Genomic DNA, 27,382 nt, shown 5'->3' with positions numbered 1-27,382 from the left:
ATTCTGCCTCACATTTACTTGGATACAGTTCTGATACATCATTGGGAAAACAGACAATCAACTGAATAAGTGGCAGATAACTTAAGTTACTTAACAGTTGTCCCATGAACAATATTCAAGACACCATCTGGTAAACCAGCCTCCATTGCCAAGTCTGCCAGCATCATTGCAGCCCCTGGAGATGCTTTACAAGTTAGAATAATGAAAAACAGTACAAAGAATACACTATTTTACTAGAAAATTCTGCTTCACATCAACTGAGAAAAACTCAAATATACTGTTACTACAATGGGCGGAAATGCTCACTTCTCAAACAACTGATAAAAATCAAAAGGTGTATGGAACCATTAAATTTGTTACTAAATGCTCACTTCTCAAACCACTAGGGAAAACCAGGTGTACGGAACCATTAAAATTTAACATTTTAAACTAATAGATTATTGAAATTTTATTATATTCAGCTCAAAGAGATGCAAAATCAGTACAACACAGTAAGTTCCATGATTAAATAATAACCACACCAAACTACAAAGGAAAGCCAAAAAGTTCATCATTGATTTATTGAGCTTCATCAAAGAGCCCTAGCCATGATTTGGGTTCCATATTTTTATTGACTGAGATGCATCATCAAACAAATAATCCGAGCATTTCAACAACAAGTTCCACTGATTTGAGCTTATGGTAGCATCCAAGCAGAAACTGTTGAAGTGGACAGCACTTTTTCCATCCGTATATACCAAAGTCATATAAGGGTTTTTATGTATTGGTCAATATAATAAGATTAAAAACAGTACAGTGAATAAAATAAGTGAATAAGAAAGGGCCAAATCCAAATACCGAGAGGGACAATTTATCACCTGGATCTTTCTCTGACGGCTTCAAAACAAATGTGTTACCACAAGTCACAGCCACTGGAAACATCTGCAAAGATAGAAAACCAACAACCAAACATCAAAATTGCTCTAGCATATGCTCATGTCTGAAATGATCAATCTCTATTCCCGGATCAAACCAATCATTTCCAAACATAAAATGCTGCAGTCACAAGACAAACCTATGTCATATAGGTGTGGGTGCGGATGCGATGATGCAGCACTTTAAAAAAACTTGGGTGTGGGGAGTGTGTGTGTATATATATATATATATATAATTTTTAACAGTTTTAAGTTAAGATTAATGAAATAAAAACAATTATCATATCATCAATTCATCATGCAATAAATCGAATTAACAATCTACAATTGCCATTCCTCATCAATAAAAAATAACACCACACCGGTGTGGAGGTGTGGATATATATATATATATATATATGTGTGTGTGTGTGTGTGTGTGTGTGTGTGTGTGTGTGTGTGTGTGTGTGTGTGCATTTATGTATTTATAATTTTATATATATAATATAAATAAACTGGACTTGGTTAGGGTTAACTGAATCCATTTTTGGACAGAAATGGACCTCAGTGTGGTTGACTTCATCTGACATAAAGGAAGTCATGTCCAAGTGTCGCACCCGCATAGGTGCAGGTGCAACGTGTGCGGTGCCCTGTTAGAAGAGTCTGTGTTACATAGAGACAAACATATATCATCTCATCCAGATAACTATAATCCCTGTAAAGACAAAACAAAAAACGGGCTGTATTGCTTGAAAAACAACAATATTGCAGTCTGTGAATAATAACACCCACTTTACCATATAATCCAAGAGTGACAAATGAAACATCAAATGGACATCTTTTCTTATTTTTTGGTGAAAAGGAAATGGAATATGTTCAATAATGGCCAAGATAAGTAATTGAAAACAAAAAAGTGAAAAGAAGGTATACCCATAAAGGAATCATCGCAGGAAAGTTGAATGGACATATTCCAGCACAAACGCCAAGAGGCTCCCTAATGCTGTATGTATCAATCCCATTTGAGACATTGGAAAAAAATTCTCCCATTTGCAGGCTTCCCATACCACAAGCATGTTCCACCACCTCTGAAGCAGTAAGTTCGTGAGTTTCTCAATAACTGACTCTCATTAAACTACAATATGCTTGAAGATCAAATATAAAAGTTTGCTACTCAACGAACCATCTGGAACAAGAGCTTGGTCGTCAATCAAAAGAACTTTGAAAACTTCAAATATTCCAAGTCCATGCAAAGTTAAACTTCAAGGGATTTTGTGGCACCATGGAAATGTAAATCAAGACTTAACAAAATGAACTATGAAATGGTAGATGTCTCCTAAACCTAGTTTAGTGAGTTTTTGGATAATCCAAGGGAACCCCCCCCCCCTCACCAACCGGACATTGGTTAGCCTCTGGTTGGTAAAACGCTTGAGGTCCCACCCCCCTGCCCACCGGGAGTACACCCAGCTTCGACCTTGTGCCCAGGGATGCCACCTGGGTTTCGAACTTGTGACGTCCCGTCAACTTGGTGACATTCACATGTCGCGCCTACCAGATGAGTGGAGCCCTTGTAGGCAAACCTAGTTTAGTGATACAACCCACATAATTAAAAAGTGAGCTTTTTTGCAAGAGTACATGAGACAGTGAATATCCATTGTGCTCTCCCTTGAGGAAGAAGGTGTTGCCTTAAACTTTTCCTTAGCAGTTGTTCAGAGAAATTTATTTTCTTTAAATAAAGGACGTTTCAATATTTCATCACATTGGTTAATTTTTTGGACAGAAAACCATGTGGAGATTTCTTTTGAATCAAGTTCCATTAAGCATCAAATTGCCTATAATTTTGAAGTCCAATTATCAAGTTGTTTATAATTTATGATTCACTATATTCCTCTCCCCTTCTCTCTGCCCCACCTAGCTTTTCAATATTGTTAAGCATTACTCATCTTTTTATAATTTTCAGGTGCATGTATTTTGGACAGAACACTAGATGGCAAAGTTGCATCATTCTAGCAAGTGGTCTCACATTCGAAACATATCAAAAGTCTATCCATGATGTATTCATAATTTAATTTTGTTAAAATTGTTTTGACTACGTTACGATTTGAGATTCATGTCCATCGAGATCGGATCTGAGATGCTAGAGCTGCAGCATCATACCAAGTCACTCAAGTTTGAAACCCATCAAGCAGATACCCCACCTTCAAAATAAAAAAAAAGGAGAAAAACAAAGGATTCATGCATTTTTTTTATCTGTACTAGTAAATTGTAATGAATGCCATCCTCTCTAAAAATCATTTATTCGCTTAATTTTGCACATATTTACTCTATTACAAAATTTCCGTAAAACATTCGGTTGTTGAAGAATTGGGCTGTCCAATGCCAATTTGCTTAAAAAACCCAGGCATATGGGTGTTTGTCATCATGCAGGTTCGACCTAGAATTTCCTTATAATCTTGACCTTCAAATCAACACAAGCAAATAGGCCTGTACTATTAAGAGTAGTCTGCACTTCACTTCGACCTATAACCTTGACTAGCACAAACTTATGCATTGCATGGGCCGTATGCAGGTAAAGTAAACACTAGGTTAAATCATCTTCATGTCTCTCTTCAGTCTAGACTCTTGGGAAATCATTAAAAGCATGCCTAATCAAGCAGTAAAGATACTAGCAAAATTAAAGTAGAGTCATTGAAAAAATCTTGAGCAAAAGAGAGAGATAAGCATGTTCATCTTAGAGAGAATCTTAATGAACCTTGGTTGAATGAATAATTGATGGGCCACTATCATAGCAGGTCTTATATATTGAGTGCAAGACATGCATATAACAAACTCTTGCTAAATTTCCATGAACTGGTCATTTCTATTGGCTACTATGCATGAATATATGCAGAGTGTGTGCAAATGTGCATGCATTTATGTGAATAAAAAAATACAACTCACCCAAACCACGGAAAACATCACCATGCGCATCACGAAGTGTCTTCCCTTGTTCAGTAGTTATGTTCAAGGCGAGCTTGTCCTGAACAAGTTTACATCGGTTGATTCTATAAGTAGATCAACTTAAAAGAAAATGCTACTTGTATTAGGTGCACAAATGTGTCAAATCACAGACTCAGGGAGTTTTATAAACCAAAGAAAAGACCATATATTTGTTAGTGATTCTACTTACCATGTCTCTGCGGATGAGTTCCTGGAGATTGAGCATGACACGTTGGCGTGTGGTAACTGGTGTATTTCTCCATGATGGAAAGGCTTGTTTTGCTGAACTTACTGCTGCTTTGAACTCTTCCTGAGTTGTCAAAGGAACTTGAGAAACAACCTCTTGTGTTGCCTATTAAAAGTGGACCAAGATATAAGTACAAGATATCTGAACACATGTATATGCATGATCAGCTAAAAAATGATTATCTGTTTATTTAGATCCAAGAAGGTTATTTTACTAGGGGATTTTCCATTTACCATCAAATACTTACTGGATTAATTACATCAATCAGCACGTCAGATTGAGATTCCACAAATTTTCCTCCGATCAGATTGCACACCTTAGGCTAATAAAAAGAAAGTTAATTTCATGAAGTCAGAGGCATGGTGATATCAAATAGGAGTCACCTTGTAGGTGCATCACAAGTAATGAACTAGGGTGAAACCATCGGCGTCCTCCAAAGGACATAATGCAGAAAATACATAAAAAAAGGATCCAATCCTCCCGCATCATATGTCAGAGGATCTATGTTGATCCTGGCCGTCCAATTGATACATCTGATGACTAGGATTAATCCACATCTTGGTGAGAATGTGGACCAATCCTAGCAGTTTGTTGGATGACTAGGATTGAGTGTAGGACGGATCCCATCATATGTCAGGTGATGGAATCCCTTCTCGAAAACATATACCAGTTAAACTTAAGATGCAACACATAGACCAAAAACTAACAATAAGATCAATCAGGACCAACAATGAAACAACAATGAACTAGTGCGACGACCTGAATCATGAAAATGAGAACGCATCTCCACTCTTCACCAAAAAAAAAAAAACAATCAAACGATAGCAAAAATAACCACAGTGTCTCGTTCATCTAGAACCAGATATTAAAAAGCGTTGACACTCTTCCACAGCATCAGTCAGAATAGTAATTCCACCCCCGAGAACCAAAATTAAATCATTTTCTTCATACCAATCACACAACAATACCCAAAAGAATGGATTCACTAAACCCAACACCACCAAAAAAGAACACCTCTTTTCATGCATCCAAAAAGACCACCTGTTTCTGAATTACACCCATTTCATAAATTTCGAATCCGTGAACAAAGAATAAAGAACAAAAAGATCAACAACATGCCTACAAGCAAAAGAGAACAACAATAAAAAAAATAACCGAATTCGCATCAACACAAACACCAAAGCAAAAACTCTGAGAGAGAGAGAGAGAGACCGGGGGATTTCCAGGGGCAGGGGACGCATCCGAGGCGGTAGAAAACCCCAATTTCGTCACTTCATGACTCCGAAATGCCCCCAAATTCAAGCTCTTCGCTGCAAAAGATCGCTAGCTTTGTTAGTCCAGATTACATCAGAAAAAAAAAAACTACAGAAAACGTCGAAAGAATTCTAATTCCCTTTCGATTCTGGGTAGAAAAGAGAGTGAGAAAGGAGAAAAAAAAGATCACCTCGTCGGAGAGACGCCTGCAACATCTTTCTCCTCCTCTTCTCCGGCCCCACGACGATCGGAACCGAGTGAGGTCACTGGCCTCTTTATATAGTCGGCAGTGCAGAGTGGGAATTCCACTTCCACCCACTCGACTCTCGCACGTGCAATTTACCACACGCGGGAAGGGTAATTTGGTCAGATCGAAAGAACGAAGGTGTCATCTCATCCGTCGTTTTTGGATCAGCAAATATCGCGGAAGATACGAGCCTGCTACCGTCACTGGGGGTGTCAACTGGTTCGAAGTCGACTCAGCCCGAACCCATATCTGACTTTAAGGTCCTGGTACTGGGTCCAGACCGGGTCTGATCAGACCACCCACTGTAAGAAAAACCATACCCTGGGTTCTATAAGGATTACATAAACCAGACTTGGTTCATACCTAGTAAAATAATATTTTTTCATCTTTTTTTCATTGAAAATTTGCGGATCATAATCAGAATTCGGGTCATACTCAGTTCTGGTACGAAATTTCTCAAAATTTGATTATGCTAACGGAACCCTTGGGTCCCATCCAGATTCTAATCGGAGCTCCTTCTTTATAACCAAATATTAACTCTATCCGGTTCGGTATGAATCGAGTTTCTATCAAACCCGATCCATTAAAATGAAAAATAGATATCACAAAAACAGATGTTTTTTTAGTGTTTTGCATTGTTGTCAGTAAAATGTGGCAAAACCAAATAAATCAAAAACTAAAATAGGCACAAAGCAAGAAAAAATAAAGCAATCCATGTTTTCACAAAGCCCCAATAAGGGGTTGGCGTAGTGGGTGGGCTTTGGCTGCTAGACGGACAGTCAAGGTTAGATTCTCAAGTCATTGTTTGAGCCTACACAAACCATTGGGAAAATATAGAAGAGCTCATTTCAGCTTTCCAGTGTATCAAAATTTTGCAATCATAAAAATAAAAAGCAAGCCCGTTCAAGTGTGTTTCTTAATAAATGAATCATGCTAAACAGATCCCAAGCACAAGATTGGGTACCATATTCCTATGATTTCTGCTAGATGGTATGTTCCTATATACAGCAATGGATATTTTCCTAAGAAAACATAACTTTGAACTTTTGAATAGTCAGGTTGGTGATTCTGGATCCTGAAAGTTGGTCAAGTCTAGATTCTCTGGAAAAGCAATTCCCAAAATTTGTGTGAGAAGAGAAACAAGTGCTCATACTTGTTGTTCCCACCTTCTCTATAAGATGCTCTTTCAAAAATCTCCTTGAGCATTTCTGTTAATTGAGAAAAAAATTCTCTAATTTTGCTTAAATTTCCCTCAGAGTCACTGTGTCATATTCAATTTTACGTACATATCAGAATAAGTATGAACCTTGTCATTTCATATCTATAAACCATCAACAAAATAACTAGATATTTTAAAAATATTGTGTCTTTTGAATACCTGAAAAAACAAAAAATCACGATATTTTTCATGATATTGACATTTTTTATATATTTACATTTTCATGCCTTGTATTTTCTTAAATTTTTATTTTATGCCCGCATTTTCTTTTGATTTTCCCATGAAAAACAAAATTTTTTATTTTACCACTAAATTTTCCCTTGCCAAATACCTAATCGTCTGCAGAAGGCCGGATAAGCCTCTCAATATCCAGTTCATTAGATAGGTTTATCCCTTTTAAATAAATGGAAACTTATAGGAATTTCGTGAATGCCGTATTTGGTCAAAACACTTCTTCCATTTTCATGTCACATGGACACGATTAAGAAGGGCGCTAGAACCCATTACTTCTATGAAAAATTTTCCATTAAGAATAGTATAAGGGACACGACACAAAGTATCCCTGTGACAGCCTCACAAGATGCTTCGTGACAAAAAAAAAAAATTATGATGAGGAACCCTCACCGAAGAGAGGGGTATAAAAGCTATAGACACCATGCTCCAGCAGGGTTCATCTCATCACCCTCATAACCACCCTGGTCCCTGGCCACGAGGGATGCTTAGCGACAAAATCGTATCATGCTTAGCTGGCTTTGGAATTTAACCTTTGGGTGCTATGGGCTCATCTCCGTGCAAGGTAAACCTAGGGTGGGGTCACTTACACTCAAGCCCTTACAGAGCCCACCAATTAGAGTCACCCACACACCCGGTGGGAGTCGAACCTGAGACAAAGGGGTCAGCACCTTATTACCCCCAGGCCCGCTGCCACTCGGGTGACTCGAGCAGGTGTATATTTTGTATATATTGTGATATTTTATATTTATATATAACAGCCTGTTTTGAAAAAATCATTGGCTTGTTCAGTCAGCTGGATTGCCCGTTCAAGCTAGGCTCATTTATGTGGACTGAGCTTGATCCCTTGCTCAAGCTTGATTCATTTATTCTTTCGGATGAGTTCAAGTTGAGCTTAAATGCGTCAAACCCGAGCCGAGCCCGGCTCGTTGTGCAGCCCTAATCAGGGGTGATGAACAACACCGACTCAATCATCATTAATGGCAATTGAGAGAGAGAGATTTCCCAAAAAATAGTCAGGAATATTGGCAAAATAATGGGGATTATTAATTTTTTAGATAATTGTGGTTTTTTAGAGAGACAAATGGTGGTTACTTGTTAGAGGCGAGAAGGCTGAAACTAGTAATTTTATGAGATGATTGGGAAAAAAGGCAACAGAATATAGTCGGATCCGGGTCAGAGCTTCAAAAGTTTGGGATCTAACACCAAGACAAAGTGTGCATTTCTCCTGGGTGTACTGTCATCCCTAAAGAGTATTTTAGCATTTTACTAATGAGGATCGGGGATGGGGCAGGATTGGGGAAAGCGTAAGTCCATCTCCGCCTCCATCCCCACATGGGTTATGATTTTAACTCACATCCCCGTTTCATGTTCTCCATCCCTGGTCCAAACGGGGTGAGGCGGGGCAAGGCCCCCTTTTCCCCGGTCCACTGCCATCCCTATGTTTTGGGATAAGATGCGGATTCAAATTAACATTTATCTGGTAACAACAATGCATCGGATAAAAATGGTTGGAAAACAGGGTCTTACACCTAAGACAGAGAAATGTGTCCACGTTTTCTTGATATGGTCTTACACCTAAGACAGCGATGTTAAAGAATAAAGCAAGATTTTTTTGTTTAGGAAAGAGGACAACTATGTCACAAAGATTCGTGGATACAAAGACGCTCATGATGCGAGTTCGACTCTCAAGTTCAAAATGTTTTGAGAAAATAAGAGTCGAGAACAAGGAATTTTATATTTTAACGTAAAAATGCATATTTTATTGAGAAATATACAAATATAAAAATATTATTAAAAGTATTAAAATAATGGCTATAAGTGTCTGTGTCTGTACCAACATGTCCGAGCGTCTGTTTGTGTCTCATTAGAGGCACACACCAAAAAATGACACGCCTTTATGACATATGAAGACAATAATGTAGAGAACTTCATTTCTAGAAAAGGATATCCAGAATCATAGAAATGGGTCCATGACCTCATTTCACACTGTACCGCAAGTGAGAGATTGCTCTTTTTTTTTGGAGGGTTAGGCAGATCCCTACCAGATATCTCGTAAGCCCAATGTGGCAGAGGGATTCGAACCTGGGCCTCCTTCAACTTGGCACAGGACCCCGCTAACCACATGGGATACATGGCATAGCGATCCTCTCTCTCTCTTGTGAAAATAATCATTGGCAATTATTTTCCTTGAGTAAGAATAGATGAAAAAAATGCACTACCAACGTCTTGAGATGAATGAAGAGAGAGAAATTTAAACCGATAGCATTGTCATGTCCCACGAATTTCCTATGGGATAGCTCAAGCATCATTTAATCCAATGTGTTTCTTAACTCATGAAAGTGTTAGGACTCTCCTGTGAATATAATCATTAAAACAACTATTTTTCATTAAAAATAGATTAAAATGCACTACGAACGACTTGAGATGAATGAAGGGAGAGAAAACTGATCTGATTGTCATGTCTCACGAGTTGCACAGGCTATGTTTGATGTCGCATTCACAGCATCCAGAATACTTCGTTATTTACAAAAAAAAAAAAAAGGAGAGAAACAAATTAAAAAAAATACAACTATGGGTGTGCCCAACGATCTCTCTCTCCTGTGCAGCGAAGGAGAGACCGGACGGAGGATGAGGAAGTCCGGGTGCCAGGCGACGTCACGGATGGGCTGATTGGCATCACCGAGATACTCGATGATGGTGGTTGAGGTGGTCTTTGGCGAGAAAGGCGGCGAAGGCGAGGGACTGGAGGGTGCTCTGGCTGACCCTAAAGTTGTCCTTGAGCAGATCGAGGCAGCAGTTGATGAGGGAGGTGACCTCGCCGGAGGAGATGGCCCTCTGTCAGTTCTCGAGGTAGCCATGGAGTCGCACAACCCCAGCCATCTGCTCTTTCCTTTGATTGCACCTCTTCTATCTCCACAGCCCCTCCCCCGACTCTCCACCCCGGGTCTATGGTTTTCTTCTCCTCCTCTCCAATCTCCTTCCCCCTCCGCCAACGTCCGGCCAAAAAAAATTATCAAATGATTAAAAAAATAAAAAAGGAGGGCAGATTGAAGAGTTAAGGAAAGGGAGAATGAAGCAGATCTCTTAAGTAGATTAGGATTAAAAAATAAATTAAAAAATAAATATATTTCATATGTACAAAAATTTAAAGTAAAAGTACCCTCCTCAAATTTTTGGTTTGTATATAAATATATTGCATTTTGGTTTTATGAATATGAATTCTTGCATTTCGGTTTTTGGTATAAAAATATGAAAAATGATTTATTTCATTGCATTTTTGTTTTTTGTTTTTTATATAAAATGACTATGAATATGCATTTTAAGGTTTTTGGGTTTGAATATAAAAAATATGAACTTATTTTTTTCTCAAATTACCTAAAATTTAAACATTTTTTTGTACTTGGGTCCGGTTTGAGATCTATATTTAAAGCTAAAATCCATAATTTTTTTTATAAACTTTCATAATCAGAACTAATAAGACACCAATTGTAGTATTTATATATAAAAAATACCAATTCTTATTTTTTTAAAATTACCCATAGTTTAAGCATTTTTTTGTTTTTAAATCCAATCCGATATCTAATATAATATATCCAATGTTAAAATCCATAATAAACATGTTAAAATACTCTTATGGTTGGGCAAATGGGGTCATACAATCCAAAATAAAATAATACGACCCATTATCCATGATTATCCAAGTTATCTGCTCATCATCAAACAACAAACATTTGAAACACATCTGAGTACAGTCCAAACAAACGTTGAACTTGGTACAGATGTTACTAAATTCCGTCTTTTTTGTTCATTTGATCCAATCCTAAACCTGCCACCAAACATGCCTTAAGGGACAACTCAAACATCATTTAATCTCATATGCCCTCGAGTTGCCTTACTCTCTCTCTCTCTCCTTTAAGTTCCAAGTACGAGTTACATGTTGGCTAAAGAACACGAGTCACTTTGGTTATCAATACACCGTTGATCAATCCTGATCTTTTATTAAACTTGAATATCAAGCATTTTGATTAATAATTTTGTTAACAAGCTGATTAATCTAAGATCCCTCTTGAAAAGAAGAATAAGTGAAATGAATAGGTTTCTTATGGGATTAATCCAATGCATTCCACCCAACTTCACCAGTCCAAACACTACTTACTAATGTTATATTTATGTCACCACTCTGGTGGTATCCCATGTGGTAAGCGGGGTCTTGTGCCAAGCTGAAGGCTCAGGTTCGAATCCCTCTGCCACATGGGGGTTACGAGATATCTGGTAGGGGTCTGCCTAACCCCAACTTACCTTTAAAAAAAAATGTTATATTTATGTGTTGATCAGTACGATAGCTAAACTGGCAAAGACCACGCTTTATTTGCCAAAATGTTAATCTTGGCTGATCAAACCATGGTTAATGAAGAGATGTTGGGTTCATCATGCATGCAATATTGAGCATAATATTGTCCTCGAGAAAAGCAAGTACTACATGTTGGCCTGTTGAATGGGAGATTTGGCGTATGGGCGGTGGATATTGAAAATCACCATCAATGGTGATTTCCCATCTCGCAGATTAGGGCATATTGTATAGTGTTCACATTATATGCAGCACAGCTGCAGGGTGGGCATGCAGCGACCTTTGACACACACCCATCTTGGCATTTTTTGAGATGGGTGTGGTGTCCATCTCGAAAAATGTTGAGATGGATGGTCACCAAAGCTGCTGCATAAAAAATCACCTCTATTGTATATACCATATTCGTTGGTTATATACACACATCTCACTTGATGGAGATGTGCATGAGCCCCAATCTCACAGTTCCAAAGAAATGTGTGCTGGAGATTAAAAATAATCGTTGATCAATTGCATATGATATTATCCGGTCTCCTATCCACTCAAAAACAAAACAAAGGCATCTTGATGTTTTTAATTTTTTGCTAAGCCAAGGGGAAACCTGGTTCTCATCGACCACTATGTGAACCCAGTCAGCCCTAGTAAAGACCCCTACCCATAAAACCCCTAGGTTCATCGTGTCCCCAGGATTACTCTCAGCTTCAACCTTACAATACACTGTTGGTATCTAAAAGGTATCACCAATAAGCAAAAACTATCATACACTACAAGGATGAGCGCCAATAGCGGCAACTCTTTTTCAGCGAGAAAAATCTTTTTGCTATTGATAAAGCAATAACAACGAGATTTTTGTTTCCGTTATTAGCTTAATCAATAATGGTGAACCATGAATCTTGCCACTATTGCTCTATTACAGTCATAAATCTCGTCATTATTAGTTTCATTAATAATGATGAGTTGGATATCCCCTTAAATACCTTGCTCCTGCACATATCTCGTTGTTAAAGACATATATATAATGGTAAGATTCTCTGACCGTTATATATTGACATTAAAACACTTTAACTATTAGACGATCTAGTTGTTATAGATAATTAATCATGACATATAGCTCTTGCCATTATAGAGTGATATCAATGTTGTTAAAAATATGCTTCAATGCATAAAAAACACACATCTTCTTTAGGCGAAGGCCCTATCTAATGGTCAGAGAATCTCATCGTTATAGATCAATAACAACGAGATCTAGCTCTTGTCGTTATAGAGTGATGTCTCTCTATCTTTGTGATCTCTCTCTCTCTCTAGAGTATTGTTTGTTTAGACAATTAAGTGTAATAGCCTTTCGCTTTGCCTTGCCAAACCTTAGATCGGAGGAGCACACACCAGAGAGGCATAGAGGAAGGCGAAGATGGTGAAGTTAATGAAGTAGAACAAGGCGGTGATCGTATTGCAGGGTCGGTTCGCCGACCGGAAGGCGATGATCATCCAGAACTTTGATGAAGACACCTAGCCTAGTCGCAAAACTCTCCAAGTACTCGAAGAAGGTCATCCACAAGGACTCTGTGAAGAAGATGGCTAAGAAGGTTCGCATGAAGGTCTTCATGAAGCTCATCAACTACAACCACATCATGCCTACCCTCTACACCCTCGATGTCGACCTCAAGGACGTCATCGCCATCAACACCTTCTAGTTTCGTGACAAGAAGGTTGCCACCACAAAGGAGGTGAAGGCCCATTTTGAGGAAAGGTTCAAGTCCGACAAGAATCAGTGGTTCTAATTCACCAAGCTCCGCTTTTGAACAAAGGCTGGAGTTTTCCACCATGATTCTTCTCCGAATTCGCATTCTTCACATCATCTATGTGAGTATTTTCCTTTTTTTTGGTCCAAATTTGTGATGTTTCACTTGTTTTTTTGTTGTGTTTGAGTTAAAGTGAGTGAGATCATGCTCTGTAAAGGTTTTGGCCTCTCAACAACTGTGGCTTCTTAGTACTGTTGGAATTGGGGAAATGGTCCAAGGGGAAAATGGAGTTGAGACATTTGATCTCTTATTAATAAGGCACTCGTCTGAAGTCCCTCAAGGAGAATGACCCTTGTGTAGTTGCCAACATTGATAAACCAGAGGAAGGTGAACAACCCTTGGGACCCTGCACAGACTGTTGTTGATAAGCCAAAGGAAGGTGATTGCAATTGATGTTAGATCCTGAAAAGGAGAGATTTTCGGACAATAGGCTTTTATGACATGATAAAACATCAAACTTATTTAAATGTTTGTAAAATCTTAGAAGAACCGCAAGGGGTTGAGAAGTATGCCAGTTCTCCAATCTAATGGAGCTATAATGGTCTCTATTCTCTTGCCAGGGGAGGAAGTAGGGTTTCTTTGCTATCCATGAACGCCATGTATCCTATTCTCTTGTTGGTTAGATGCTATTGTTTACTCAAAGGGAATCTAGCTTATAGTTGCTTCATGGCTGATATGTATGTTTAAATGTTGTCAATTGGTTCTCAGTTGTTATTGACTTCTATTGAGTTTGGAAATATTTTTTTGTATAGTTATTCACGCAAATGCATTTCTTTTCCTTTTACCTATTTTTGTGCTTGTTTGTTCATCAATACTTGGGATGGAGGCTGTCAATCCTTATAGATCATCACATCTCATCATATTCTGATGCGAACAACATAAATGCAGTATTAGACTCACGAAATAAACTGCTTTTAAGTTTTCTGTAGCTGCAGATAAGACTAAAGGCAATTCGTGTTCTTCCTCTTTTTGGTAAAGATTCACCAGAGAACGTTACTAAAGTTGTTGATGTCCTTGGACAACTCCTTGTAGCTGATAATTTTATGTGTTTATCAGCCTTCAAATTGAGAATGGTTGCCTATTTTTTGGTTTTGTGCATTAATGTGCTTTTCACGTACATGTAGAAGAAAATCTAGAGCGTGATGCTGCTCAAAAATCCATCTTGTCATTGTTAAGACAAGACATAAAAGGGGAGATATTACTATTGTTTAGGTAATGTATTGAGCAACATGTTGCACTTTTCTCCTTCAATATTCTCATTTCAATAAATCAAACCCAGAAAATCTTTTTATTCAATATCCTAAACACCTCAATTTTGATCAGGTCATTACAAGGTTCTTTTAGCTTAAACTTTTTTACTCTAATTTGACATTATCTAAACTTTTGTTTAAAATATCATTTAAATTAGAGGATCTTAGCTTTTCAATAAGCTAAAAATTAGGTCAATACAATGTCAGAGTAAGAAGTTACGACAAAAATAATGTAACTTGTCTAATGAAAATCCTATTTTCAGGTAGGAATCAATTTGAATGCATTTTTTATCATCAAAATGATTTAATTTAGTTTTTTATTTAAAAAGTAAATTAAAGTTGGAAATGTTAGGTTTACAATGCATCAAACGATCCCTCAATCTAGCATCTGAACAGAAATTTATTGCCAAAACAAGTTACCATATCATAAGGAAACCGAAGTAAGACCTGATTTAAGCATTAAAATCCAAATTTTCATTATTCAATTCATAGAAAACCTCTAAAAACCTCATCTACACATGCCATTTGGATAGAAACCACCCAAAAGCCTATCCTTGTTTTCCTAGAGCAAAAAAATAAATAAATAGAATTCTATCATACCCAAATTCTTATATAAAGCAGAACTCTTCTTGGATGAGTCTTATCTTTTATAAGGATAAGAATAGATCTATTTGGGTTGTATTCAAACCCCAACAATATCTGAATTCATATCTCATGCATAATTACTATAAATAGGGTAGCCCCTATAGTTTGGTAGATCAAAAAATTTGAAAATCCCATACCTAAGTACTTGCTTAGAGAAAAAGCATACTCAAGCCTTACTTTCACTCTGTCTCGAAGCCATCAGAGAACCATCATACCTATACAGAGGTGCTGACAGACAAAAATGAACGTAAAAGCTAAACGAGCCCTCGAGTATGAAAAATATACTTTTCAGATCAATTTGTCTCTTTTTATTTCTTTATTTAGTTCTTTATTCATTTCAATATACTTAAATATTTTTTTATTCTATTGCAACCCGACGTTTCTGGACGGTGTGATTCACGCTACAAAAATTAAGAAATTGGTTTGGACTTTACTTTTCCTTCAGGCAAAGGACAATCAAGACTTATATACAACATCCCCATATCTTTCAAAAGGATTTTGTGAATATGGATAAGTCAAATCTTTTTCAACTTCCAAATTTGTATCAACACTTACCTTATGTAGTTTTTTTTTCTATGAATAGTAGGTAAAATGTATATAATCTCTTATTATCATCATGACAGATCGGTCACTTTATTCTACAAGGATTTTTGTGGGGCGTCTAAAACTTGTTGAACTCCCACCATCTCTTCATTTACTCCATGCGACATTGTTACTTTTGTTGTTTCTTTTCTTGTTCTACTAGTTTGTCTGAATTGATATGTTGCTTTGTTGTTTTCTTTTATTTTCAAAGGACCTTTTAGCCACCCATCTATATAGTATCTTTAAGTTTAATTTGCAATAGCATAGAGAGTTTTTTAGAATAGGAGTGGGAACATCATTGGTTTTTGTCATTGTAGTGTAATACTTTTAGATGATGCATAAACCTCTTGAAAAAATAAATAAAAATCGAATGTAAGTGAAAAAACAGGAGAAGCTCATAAATACCAGATAGATTTGTTGACATTATTTGAAGTTTTGAACTCCAAATTGATGGATCATTGTGAAGAATTGCTTGAGAACTAGGGTTTCATGACTGTGTTGATTATTATATTTGTTTGTTCATTTTCCATTTTTTTATCCAAATTTCTGATATTTCACTTGATTTTTCTTGTGTTTGAGTTGAAGTGAGTGAGATCGTACTCAGTAGAAATTTTGGATAATTTTGTTCATGGTGATGTACTTTTACAAATGATGCAGGGAAATCTTGTCTTCAGAGCAAAGATTTTGAGTGATATTTTTATTGCCCTCGAGACAAGAAATACTCAAATGGGCCTAGAACAAATAAAGTGACATATGTTTTATTTTATTTTCTGTAGATTTATAGCTTGTCCCTCCATTATAGGCGAGATCTCTGTCTCGTTGTTATAGCCTATAATGATGAGTCAATTCTCTCGGTTATAACCTACAACGATCAATCAATTCTCTTTGTTATAGCCTATAACGACAATATAAGATTTTTGTCGTTATAGCGATGAGCTAGGGATCTCGCTGTTATAGCCTATCTCTTTGTTAAAACAACATCGATGTTAAAGATAGTCACGCCGTTATTGATATTCTTAGTTTCGACGAGATTCATCACTGGTGTTGGTTCACCTTTTAAGAACGAGCTATAAATATCGTCGTTATTACTCAACAAAGGCCATTTTTTTGGTGACTTGTCAGCGAGAATTATCGTTGTTATAGACTTATAGCAGCGAGAAATAAAGCAATAGCGGTGAGATATATTGTTGCTATTGACCTGCATCCTTGTAATGATAGAGCATTTTTACTACCATATTTGAAACAAAAAAAGGACCTAAAATAGCTCTAAAATTCTAGATGACAACCTAGGTTTAGAGGCTAGCAAACAAACCACTATGGCTAGACCAGTTGACCATTGTGGCCGATCCTTGTTGCATTCATGGTGACAAATATCATGATATTCTCAAAAAATATATATGGCAATATTTTGTTAGCAGTTTAAATGTTCAAAATATTGCAATATTTTGAAAATATCACATGATATTTTGTTTTTTTAAAATGACATGATATTTGAGTTTTTAACATCAGCGACCAAATGTATTTTTTAGTGTATATATATATATATATATATATATATATATATATATATATATATATATATATATATATATAGAGAGAGAGAGAGAGAGAGAGAGAGAGAGAGAGCTTCCTACCACAAGAGAATGGGCATTTTCAAATTGTTTTTTTAATCTGACATTGCAGATGTATTTGGCATATATAATTGATTTGCTATAAAATGACACTTGGATTATGTTTTTTTATAAAAAAAAAACATGAATTTTAAGCCTTTGAATATTTATACAAATTTTAGACCATTGAATTTTAGATTTTATAGAAACCTATCTGTGTGTCAGAATAGGACGTTCAAATAGTCAATTTTTATAAAATCAAGTATGTAGATCATATCGGTATGGTCAGATTTAAAAAAAACACATAAAAATACCTTTCAAAAGCCTGGTAGGCTAGAAGCACGCTAGAAAAGTGATAGGCGGATACCACCCTCTCTCTCTCTCTCTCTATCTATATATATATATATATAGAAAAAGCCGTAACACTGGATGGCCTTAACGTCGAACGATGTTAGACGCACTGTAACACATTTATTTTGCACAAAATCAACATATTAGCGGCATTCACAACCGCCACAATGTGCTGGGCAAAAAAATGAGAATCAGCAGTGGTCCCGACTGCTAATAATTCTTGTTTTAACTTGAAAAAAAATCACCACTGATCTGCACGCAATCATCAACGGATAATAGTTCCATAAGAGTGGACGATTTGTTTGTCCACTGTTTATAAGAGCTTATATATATATATATATATATATATATATCCTTTTACATAATCTTTAAAATAATTAATTTATTTGTTTCAATACAGGCTTTATAAAAAACAAAATATTTTAATTTCGCAATAGAATTTGGCAGCATGTCCCATCATCTACATTGCTTTGGGCTTATAATGTTCATTATAACTGGTTCCCCACCTGACACTATGCTTTGTTTGTGGGATTTTGTTTTTGAGAGATGGAAAGAAAATTATTTTCGAGAGAGTCATGGCTTGGGATTGACGGCGACTAAACAGCTAAATTTAGTTAGCCTATCTGCTCAGCTTAGCCCAAGTACTTGGCAGTACGTACAAGGTACCAACATTGCTATAAACTGATTTAGCAGCTTGACTTGTCAACTGCAATCAGTATCACCATCCCACGTTGTGTTTGTTTGTCCATTGATGTTTCTTGTCAAACAGCCAGACTCCTAGAAGTTAACAGGGTTATGGACGGGTTCGATGTATCAACATCATGATTACGCCATCCAAAGGTTGGATGGTGCCCTGACTTGACAGACTATGGCCGATACTATGCTACGTCCAGTACACACCAGTGTCTAAATAGGGTTCTCTATCTCTGTGTATATACATATATGTATATAAGCCACTAAAATATGATAAGTGTGAATTAAGCATTTCTGATGTTTTTTTTTTGCAGATTGAACCCTCTAGATGCATTTAGCATGGTCTATTTGCTAGGAATCAACTGTTGGATCATGTTTTCTCGACACAAAATTTGATTTCTGGATGGTTTCATTTTTAAGAAAACTCTGAACTGCCAATTTTCAAGCCTTAAAAATCCTGCTTATGCATTACAATTGGATGATTAAAGAGCTGGTCTCTTTAAAACAGAGCATGTAAATCATATCCATACAGTCAGATTTAACAAAAACAAAAATCCGCATAAAAATCTAGGTTTATTTCCAGTTCTCTCTCTCTCTCTCTCTCACACACACACACACACACACACACACACACACATATATATATATATATATATGGTCGTTTGGGTCTTTTGAAAAAAAAATGGCATATCCACTTTTTCAAGAGCGGATCAGACCAAACCGTGAAAGGAAAGCAGCCCATTGCAACTTGTATATTGTTCATGGTCAGATTAATGACACAGCCAAAGCCCACGAGGCTCCACTCACCAGGTAAGAGAAACTCGTGAATATCACTAAGTAAAAGGGTTGTCACGAGTTCAAAACACATGGGTACACGCACCTTGCTACAAGGAAGAAACTGGTACACTCTGTGGGAGAGAGGGACATGGGTTTTTACACCAATTAGCTGGTGAGTGGATAATGTCTTTTTTCAGGTTAATTGAAAAAAAAAGAAAGATGAATGACCCTCAAAACTTATCATAGACTGATGCACAACTAGATGGGGTCGAAAAGAATTTGTGATATCATTCAATTTGTTGATGAACGTCATCAAAAGTTTGAAAAAATGGATGGCCAAGATTTGTTGTAAAAGCTGAAGCTTTTGGTAGGTTTTCAGTTCTGTTTCCCCTCCATTAACTCAAGTAAATGTTAAAAGGAAAATTCAGTATAATAAATTTAATCTCAACTTCAGACCTAGGGATCTGTCAACTAATTTCTTATGTACCCCAACCAATCACATGACAACAATTTCACAAAGGGCCATTGAATTCTGTCATGTGATTGGCTGGAAGCACACCACGGGGTGGTTGTGAAGGTGTTGAGATGAAGACGTCGGTTCAAATCTGGCTGGTGCATGGGTGCATTCGTAGCTTCCAGAGATCGGCCACTAAAGGCCTGGTGGTCATTGGGCTCTGTCCGGGGTTTTTCTCACTTCGAAGAAAGCTCCTCGTCATTAAAAAGAAAATTAAGCAATTAAGAAATCCCTGGATCCTCTCTCTCTTGGGCCATTTGTGTCTTTTTTATTAAAATTATAAAAAGTCTGTCCACTCATGTCAATATTAACAGGAAACAATATCATGAAATGACTCTCTCTCTCTCTCTCTGTGATAACGATGACTGATAAAAGCAAAAGGATGAAGAGGGAATCCAAGATGGAAGGGAGAATGTGACCATGCATGCACGAGTACGAGACCATCCATGACCGTCCATCGCCCCCACAGATTCTCTTTCACAATCATGATAGCGGATCGAGTCTTGCAACTTTGGAGATCACTCTTCCTTTTTTAGATTCTTCTTCAAGGGCGCATACCTTTGTAGTTTTTACCACGGAACCGTTTGGACTGTGAATAGGTTCAACTCCACTTAGCTCGTTCTGAATTGGGCTGATCATTTTGTCTTTGAGCAGGGATACAAGGATCGCTTAAGTGCCTGTATGTGACACAGGCCAATCACATAGCCAGGCACTTAAGCAAGGCCTGGATCTCCAAGCACGGGCTTATATCCATTTGTTTTCGGACCACGTTGAATTGGCACGAACCAATGTTGTAGTATCGGTGCATATGGCCTGTACGTATCGTATCAGCAGAAAACAGATACGCATTACCCTTGAATCGGCTATTTTTTAATAAATATAAAAAAATACTAAAAATTAGTTTTAAATATTAGTTTAATAGTTTTAACACATGTCACGTTCAGATTAACATGAAATGTTTTTTTATTATTTTTTGGCCGATACAGAATGATTCACTTGAGTATCGGTAACGGGCCGATACAGCAGAATCGTTGGCCAAACGATTCAGCCAATACCGATACTGACAACATTGGCACGAACATGTATCAAATCACGACATATGATGGAGTCCATTATATGTACAACACAGCCGTCCGATCGAAGGCCAAGATTAGTCCACATTCTCACCAAGAATGCAGACTTATCCTAGCCGTCCAGATGCAATAGGTTGGACAGCTAGGATGGAGATATGGCACGCAGCATCATATAGTTCCAACTACATGCTTTCCTAGTGGATCAGATACATCAGCATTCTACTTACCATTGATCAGGTGACTTGATCAACTTTGAATCCCCATCTCAATCGTCTGGATTCGTCTACTCGAATCCGATCACCGGCAACTTGGGCGAGTCTATTGATGAATTTAAAATGAACCAGTTTTTCTGTTATCCGTGGATAAAGGCTTTAGAGAATATTACAGATCCACAAAGATTTTTTAAATAACAAAAACACACTGGTAGCTATGAAAATGCTGCCCTGTATCGACCTACAAAGTCATATGACTCACCATGGAAGAAAAAGGCACCCTTTTGTAGGATTATTGACTAAAAATAGAAATCTTGTCTCTCACATTGTCACTTAAAATCTAGTGCAATGCCACGATCCTTGTTGTTGAAAAATTTTCTGGTCGGAAAACTGCCCGGAAAATTTTCTGGCAGAAGATAGCGAAAGTTATATCAAGACTGCACCAACGTTTGCAAAAGAAGTGCCATTTACCTGACCAAGCTTTTAAGTTTTGAGTTGCATTGAAAATCATATCTCAGTGGAAATTAAATAAGAAAGTACACCAGAGACCGAGCAAGAGAAGAGAAGGGCATGGAAAACGGTTAAAGTGAAAAATATACTGAGTATATATATATATATATATAACAAAAAGATAAAAGGGAATGACAAACGGATAAACAGAAAAAAGAAAATGTTGGCTCTATCTTCGGCGGAAGAAACAAATACTTACACAGAGAAACTGAAGATGCCAAATGTGCAATCTCTCTCTCCCCAGCTCAGAAAGCTCCAACTCATACTGAGCTGCAACTAATAACTACAGAGTCCACGAGAGAGAGAGAGAGAGAGAGAGAGAGAGAGAGAGAGAGAGAGAGAGAGACTAGACTGACTGAACATAGAACAAATCAAAGATCTGCCATTAAAGTCCATTATGTAACAGTCAAATGCAATAAAGCTTGCAGTGTCAAAAGCAGAAAACGAAAAAAAAAGGAAACATTTCCATGAAAAATTCATCCCATGTAAAACAAATTTCTTCTTTATTGCTACTATCCACACCAATACACATAACCCATAAACGAAAAGAAAAAGGCACCTAAACAAACAAAAAGCAGCTTTGAAAATTCTCTTAATATCCATGCTCTCCATTGCACCTTTGATCCTACAAACAACAGTAAGGAAAGAAAATAACAAAAAAGAAATATAGAGGAAGAAAGGGCATGGAGAAGGAAAAAAAAAGGCAGAAAAGGATACATAGGGTTTCTTAACAAGTCTCTCTCTCTCTCTATGTTTCTGCGTCTTGTTTCTTCTACTAATTAAGGCAATGAACTGTATTGATGTAAATCAGACCATGAATTCTCAAAAACCCATTCACTTGTTGTTGACTCCCTTGGCCCAGGATAATCTTGGACAGTGCCCCTCCTGTTGCTGCTGAAACTGCAAAATCCATCAGTTTTCACACTGTTGGGGATCTGCACACATATTGGTGCTGGTGGTTGTTGGTGCTGCTGCTGATCAAAACCCTGATGGGATTCACCCCCAGAGAGACTCATATCCATATTGATACCCTTGTGATCCCCTCCTCCCAAAAGCATTGCCAACCGCTGGTTTTGCAACTTCCAATGAAGATCTGCATTCATTGTGCTCAATGACTCAATGGAAGAAGCCATAGTACTGTGTATGTTTTGTTGGGAGCCCATCTCACTGAACCCACCACTGGAATACCCACAGAACCCAGTCCCACCATGCCTGACTACACCAGAAAGAGGGTACCCATAACCAGAAACAAAAGAATTCATACCTACAGAAGTGCTGGAAGAGGAAGAAGATGAAAGGTCACCAAGAGAGAAAAACTGGTTCATGGCACCTGGTTGGGGCCTAGAGAAGGGTGACCCACCAACCTGAAAGTCCATGGAAGGTGAAGAGGAGAGCCCATGAAACAGTTTCAGTGTGTTAGTTGAGATCAGGGTTTCTGCTGGTGGAATCACAGAAGAGATAGGAGAGGTTATACCACCACCACCATGTTGGGTCTTTGTATCATCCTCACTGAGGCTTCTCTGTGAAGAGGTGGCGGAGGAAGCCTTGTTGCTGCTCCTCTTGTTCTTTCTGCACCCTCCCCCTATGGGAACATTCCTCAGAGCCCCTCCTTTGGTCCAGTAACGCCTGCAGGTCTTGCAGAAGTGCCTAGGCTGGGCAAGGCTGTAATTGTTGTAGTAACAGAACTTGGTGTTCAAGGAGTCACAACGTGGGCACCTCAGTGCCTCCTCAGGTGGCCTTAAAGCCCCAGCCTTCTTTTCCCCTGCTTGTTTCGCTATTATTCCACCACCTTCCTGCATCTTCCCACCTTGATAGACAATACCCAAAACCCACAAGAAGAAACCACAGCCAAAGTTTGCTTAGGGTTTGGCTTTTCTCATGAAGAAAACCAGTAACCAAATTTGAACTTGTGGTTGGCTCTTGAGTTTTTTAATTGGAAAGTGATGGGATTTGTCACAGATGCAATTGGGGAACTAAGAAATGCTCCTTTAAGGCAATTTTGAGAGGGAGAGCTCACAACTTACAAAGATGAAAGGAGATGAAGGTGTGAATGGATGTGGGAGGTGGATGTGATGGATGATGCTTTCATGGGAGAGAGGATGGCAGAGGACATGATGATCAGAATCTTGTGTCCAGAGCTGCGTGTTGCTGATCAGAGTGGCAGCAGCAAGCAGCACACACACAGCCACCAGGCAGGCAGGCCTTTGGGTCTACTCTACTGTACTGCTAGTGCCCCCATGTGTTATCCCTATAAAACCTCCTCCACCCCGGCACGTGCGAGCTCAGATGGGGAGATCCCACTTAAGATCCATATTAATCAAAGCACATCAAAACCCCTTTCTCAACTAATCTCTCTCAATCAACATGGCCGTCGCACGTGCGAGATGGAAATATCCAAATTACCCTCAAAATGGGGGTTTTAATGGTAGGGCTGAGAAACAAGATGAGCAGCTTACCCGCTCGGATCGGCTCAAAAAATTGAGCTCGGTGTGTGCCGAGCTACAATACAAGCCAGCTTGTTTAGGTAAATGAGCCTGGCACAAACATGTCAAGCCAGGCTCATATATAGTCGTCTTATATATTAATACTTATATATTATATATTTTATACATATGTTATATAATATATTATTATATTATATATTATATTTTATCAAGCATAAAAAAAACACTTTAAAACAATTTTTTAAAGAAAACGAGCTAGCCCCGTGATCAGCTCACTAAGCTCTCAGGCTTGGCTGGGCTCGTGACGAGCTCGAGCTAGGGTATACCCTTAACGAGCCGAGCCCAACAGCACAGGCTCATCCCATTTACCAGACCCACTTAATGGCAAAATGGTAGTTAAGCTGGGGAGGGTATTTAAGTCATTTCGATAGTGACTTAGGGATAGGGTGTGTAGGGCAGGAAGAAGAGAAGGTCCGTAGGGCCTTTAGACAGTCGGAATAGATACCGAGGCAGCAGGCAAGTACAGTGCGGAAGTCCCCAGGAAAGAACAGAAATTTTTTGATAAAAAAGAACTGGCAATTTAACGGTCCGGATTAAAGTTTTACGGCTGCCCACTGTTGGTGGTGTCGGGCCTCAAATGGCACGACGAAACGCCATCATCTCTCATTTCAAAATTTCACTTTGTCAGCACCATTGTATTACAAATATACCCATATTCTTTATCCTTTTGGACATATAACCACATTGCTGATTATATTCGATCACTACCGCACATCTCACTTGATTTTAAGTAGATCTAATGGGGACTGTGATTGTTTCTTTGGTTTCCGGCATTACAACCACGACAAAATTCTAAAGTATATATATAGGGCTACCTATACACATCGAAGTATAGTATCAGCTCTGCCATGACCAAACTCAATTGATGAGAAGTTAGGTCACTCGGCCTAGCTCAAGATTCCATTTCCAAGATGGTGAAAAATTGATGGCATGATTCATGAAGATAAAGTATTGTCTAAAAACTAAATAAAACTTCAAGTAGAATTCAACCTTTAACATATGAAATAATAAATAGAACATGTTAAACTTGATCTAAAGGTCAGATTTTGGTTTTGAAAATTAGATGTGTACCACCATATTTTATGGTGGTTTATATATATATATATATATATGTGTGTGTGTGTGTGAGAGAGAGAGAGAGAGAGAGAGAGAGAGAATGGTGTGCCCTAAGTAGTGGTCTCTTCTAGTGTGCCTTGGCCCTAAATTGGGGGATCGAATAATGATATGGTTAAAACAACCCTGCAAATGTGATTTACATGGTTTGTTTAATAAAAACATGCTTTGAATCATATCATTACATTGTGTAAGAAGGATTTTCGAAAGCATAGAAAATCAACAGCTCACAATATGCCAAACAACTTAAAAACTCATGTTCTTATTTTCAAAAAACACAATGCAAGGTATGATTCTTAGCAAACAAACTATTCTCAGCACATGTAGGTTAGATTCCATGCGAGAAGTGTTATTCACCCTGGAGCACACTCGGCATACCAAAAAATTGAACACCATCTGTTTTCTCATTATATATATAAAGTTCTCAACCAATTATAGAAATGTTAAATAGTATATGAGCTGTGGCCGAATCGGGTCGATTGGGCAATATGGCAATGGTGCAAAAGGGCAGTTTAGTCATTAGAATTATCATGGTCCCACCGCCAAGGGAATGTGTGGAATCAAGGGTTGGGGGTGGCCACCAGCTAGGCAAAAGGCTTTTTTTGACAGAGCGAGTAACGAATAAATTCGTTGAACACGGCGGTTAAAATACCGCAGTTAAAAATAAGAAGTAAATTTTGTTTTTGCACGTAGAGCCTTTGTTTTCTCTCACTTGATCCCTACTACTTGTGGGAGGTGTTAAAAAGGAAGGTTTGGCTCGTGAACGGGTAGGCTTGATCCCCGTGACACCAAAACCAAAGTCCCTCCGCACAACCTGACCGATCGCGTGCTTCCAGCTAACTCCAGAATGCTCTAGAGTCCGAATAGGGTGCAATCACATGGCACAAAATTTGTGCATTAAGCACCTGATTGCCCTCCATCAGGCTTTGGCCCGCCCCAGAACTGACAGCCTGTGTTCCGGGTGATCAGGTGCTTAATGCACAAATATTTGTGCAATCATGTTGCATCTGATCTTTTCATGAATGCTCTCTCTATCTCCATAGTTTCTACACGTGTGTAACGTGAGCTGCCAACAGTGTCAACCGATCTTACGTGGTGTTGAAACGGCAATATATGACTGTTGTTATTTATTTACTTAAACACCATTATCTGTTTCAAGAAATTACTATCATTCCCCGGTTCCTTAAAGATGACCGCATTTAAGGCTAGGGGTGGGCAACCGGCCTGGCAGCTGAATGGGCTAAGCACACCATAGTCCGGGTTTGGGCCATGATTTTAGGCTCAGGCACGTTAGGTAATAGGTCAAAACCCGACCCGTTATATACGTGGGTCAAGCTTGGGCTAGCTTGATGGTTGTGTGTTATTTATTAATTTTTTTAATAATATAATTTTTTTAAAAATTAACTATTATATAGTAACTTGAATAACTATTATTATTAACTTAATTAGTTGCATGAGAATTTGTTATTTGTTAATTAATTATTACTATTTACCTAATTAGTTGCATGGAAACTTGCTAATTAACCCATAATTTCAGTCAAGCATTTATGTATATTAAGATTGTGTCAGGCCGGACCTGAATCACTTCACTTTGGCCTGTTGGGCCAATGGGCCAAGATATGGGCTTCTCTTCAAACTCTAGCCCGTTAAGAACTTGACTAAAACCAGGCTCTTTAGTAAACGGCCCACCCCTATTTAAGGCTGTCAATTGAGTCAGGTTCATATCAGCTGGTTATCGATCGATCAGACCTAAAACCTGAATTTTTTTCCAGGTATTATTCGAGTCGGATTCGGGTCGATTCAAATCCAAGTATTATGCGAGTCGGATTTGGGTTATGATTTTTTGCCAGGTATTATTCGACCTGATCTGACTTGACCCGAGTGTTTTCTGTGTATTGTTGGCGAAAGCAAACTCTTGAATTAATACCAATCAAACAATGGCTGTGGTTACCCATGAAGTCAGGAAGGTTTTGTATACTCAAGCTGATAGAATCCTGCTGGTGCAAGGGAGCTGCTGTTGCTTTATCACGGTTGGGGCACCTAAGGCTAGGTGGTTGTGTCCTCAATCCGGAGTTTTTCCTCGTGGAAAGGGTGGCCCGATAACTGACCCAGTTCTCAGTGAGGGTTTTTCTTTGTCATAAAAATGAAAAAAATAATACAAATCTAGATTTAGGCCAGTCAAAGGTGACCATTTTTTGCATGGTTTGAGATTTTTATTCGTTCTGAGCCAGTCGAAGGTGACCAAGTTCGTGAACTAAAACGTTTTGTCTAAAATATTTCGTAGAAGAGGAGTGGTCGTTACTTCGGCTTTGGTTTTTTTTTGCATATCAATTT

General features: G+C 38.1%; 2 protein-coding genes and 1 pseudogene across 2 annotated transcripts in view; 1 reads left to right on the top strand and 2 right to left on the bottom strand.

The window, feature by feature from the left end:
• The window catches only part of ALDH6B2 (aldehyde dehydrogenase 6B2), a 34,131-nt gene extending 28,442 nt beyond the window's left edge, over positions 1 to 5,689 (bottom strand). Inside the window, exons 1-8 of the mRNA XM_089998642.1 lie at positions 5,561 to 5,689; positions 5,329 to 5,426; positions 4,364 to 4,438; positions 4,060 to 4,221; positions 3,831 to 3,909; positions 1,824 to 1,978; positions 858 to 921; positions 96 to 175 (exon numbers count right to left, since the gene is read on the bottom strand). Of these exons, the coding sequence (XP_089854768.1) occupies positions 96 to 175; positions 858 to 921; positions 1,824 to 1,978; positions 3,831 to 3,909; positions 4,060 to 4,221; positions 4,364 to 4,438; positions 5,329 to 5,426; positions 5,561 to 5,585 (738 nt within the window). The 5' untranslated portion in view covers positions 5,586 to 5,689. The remainder of the gene's footprint in view (positions 1 to 95; positions 176 to 857; positions 922 to 1,823; positions 1,979 to 3,830; positions 3,910 to 4,059; positions 4,222 to 4,363; positions 4,439 to 5,328; positions 5,427 to 5,560) is intronic.
• A 7,134-nt stretch (positions 5,690 to 12,823) lies between these two features.
• On the top strand, positions 12,824 to 13,214 carry LOC149841674 (large ribosomal subunit protein eL27y-like; annotated as a pseudogene).
• Positions 13,215 to 22,210: 8,996 nt separating this feature from the next.
• Positions 22,211 to 23,230, bottom strand: LOC149841673 (dof zinc finger protein DOF5.7-like). Its single transcript, XM_089998498.1, has one exon. The coding sequence runs from the start codon at positions 23,228 to 23,230 to the stop codon at positions 22,211 to 22,213; it is 1,020 nt and encodes a 339-aa protein (XP_089854624.1).
• Between the last annotated feature and the right edge of the window lie 4,152 nt (positions 23,231 to 27,382).

Source organism: Nuphar pumila, chromosome 3 (genome assembly GCF_984573655.1).
Source record: "Nuphar pumila chromosome 3, dmNupPumi1.hap1.1, whole genome shotgun sequence".
Classification (NCBI taxonomy): domain Eukaryota; kingdom Viridiplantae; phylum Streptophyta; class Magnoliopsida; order Nymphaeales; family Nymphaeaceae; genus Nuphar; species Nuphar pumila.
Note: the sequence above shows the minus strand (reverse complement) of the source record. Positions and strands in the feature narration are given on the sequence as shown.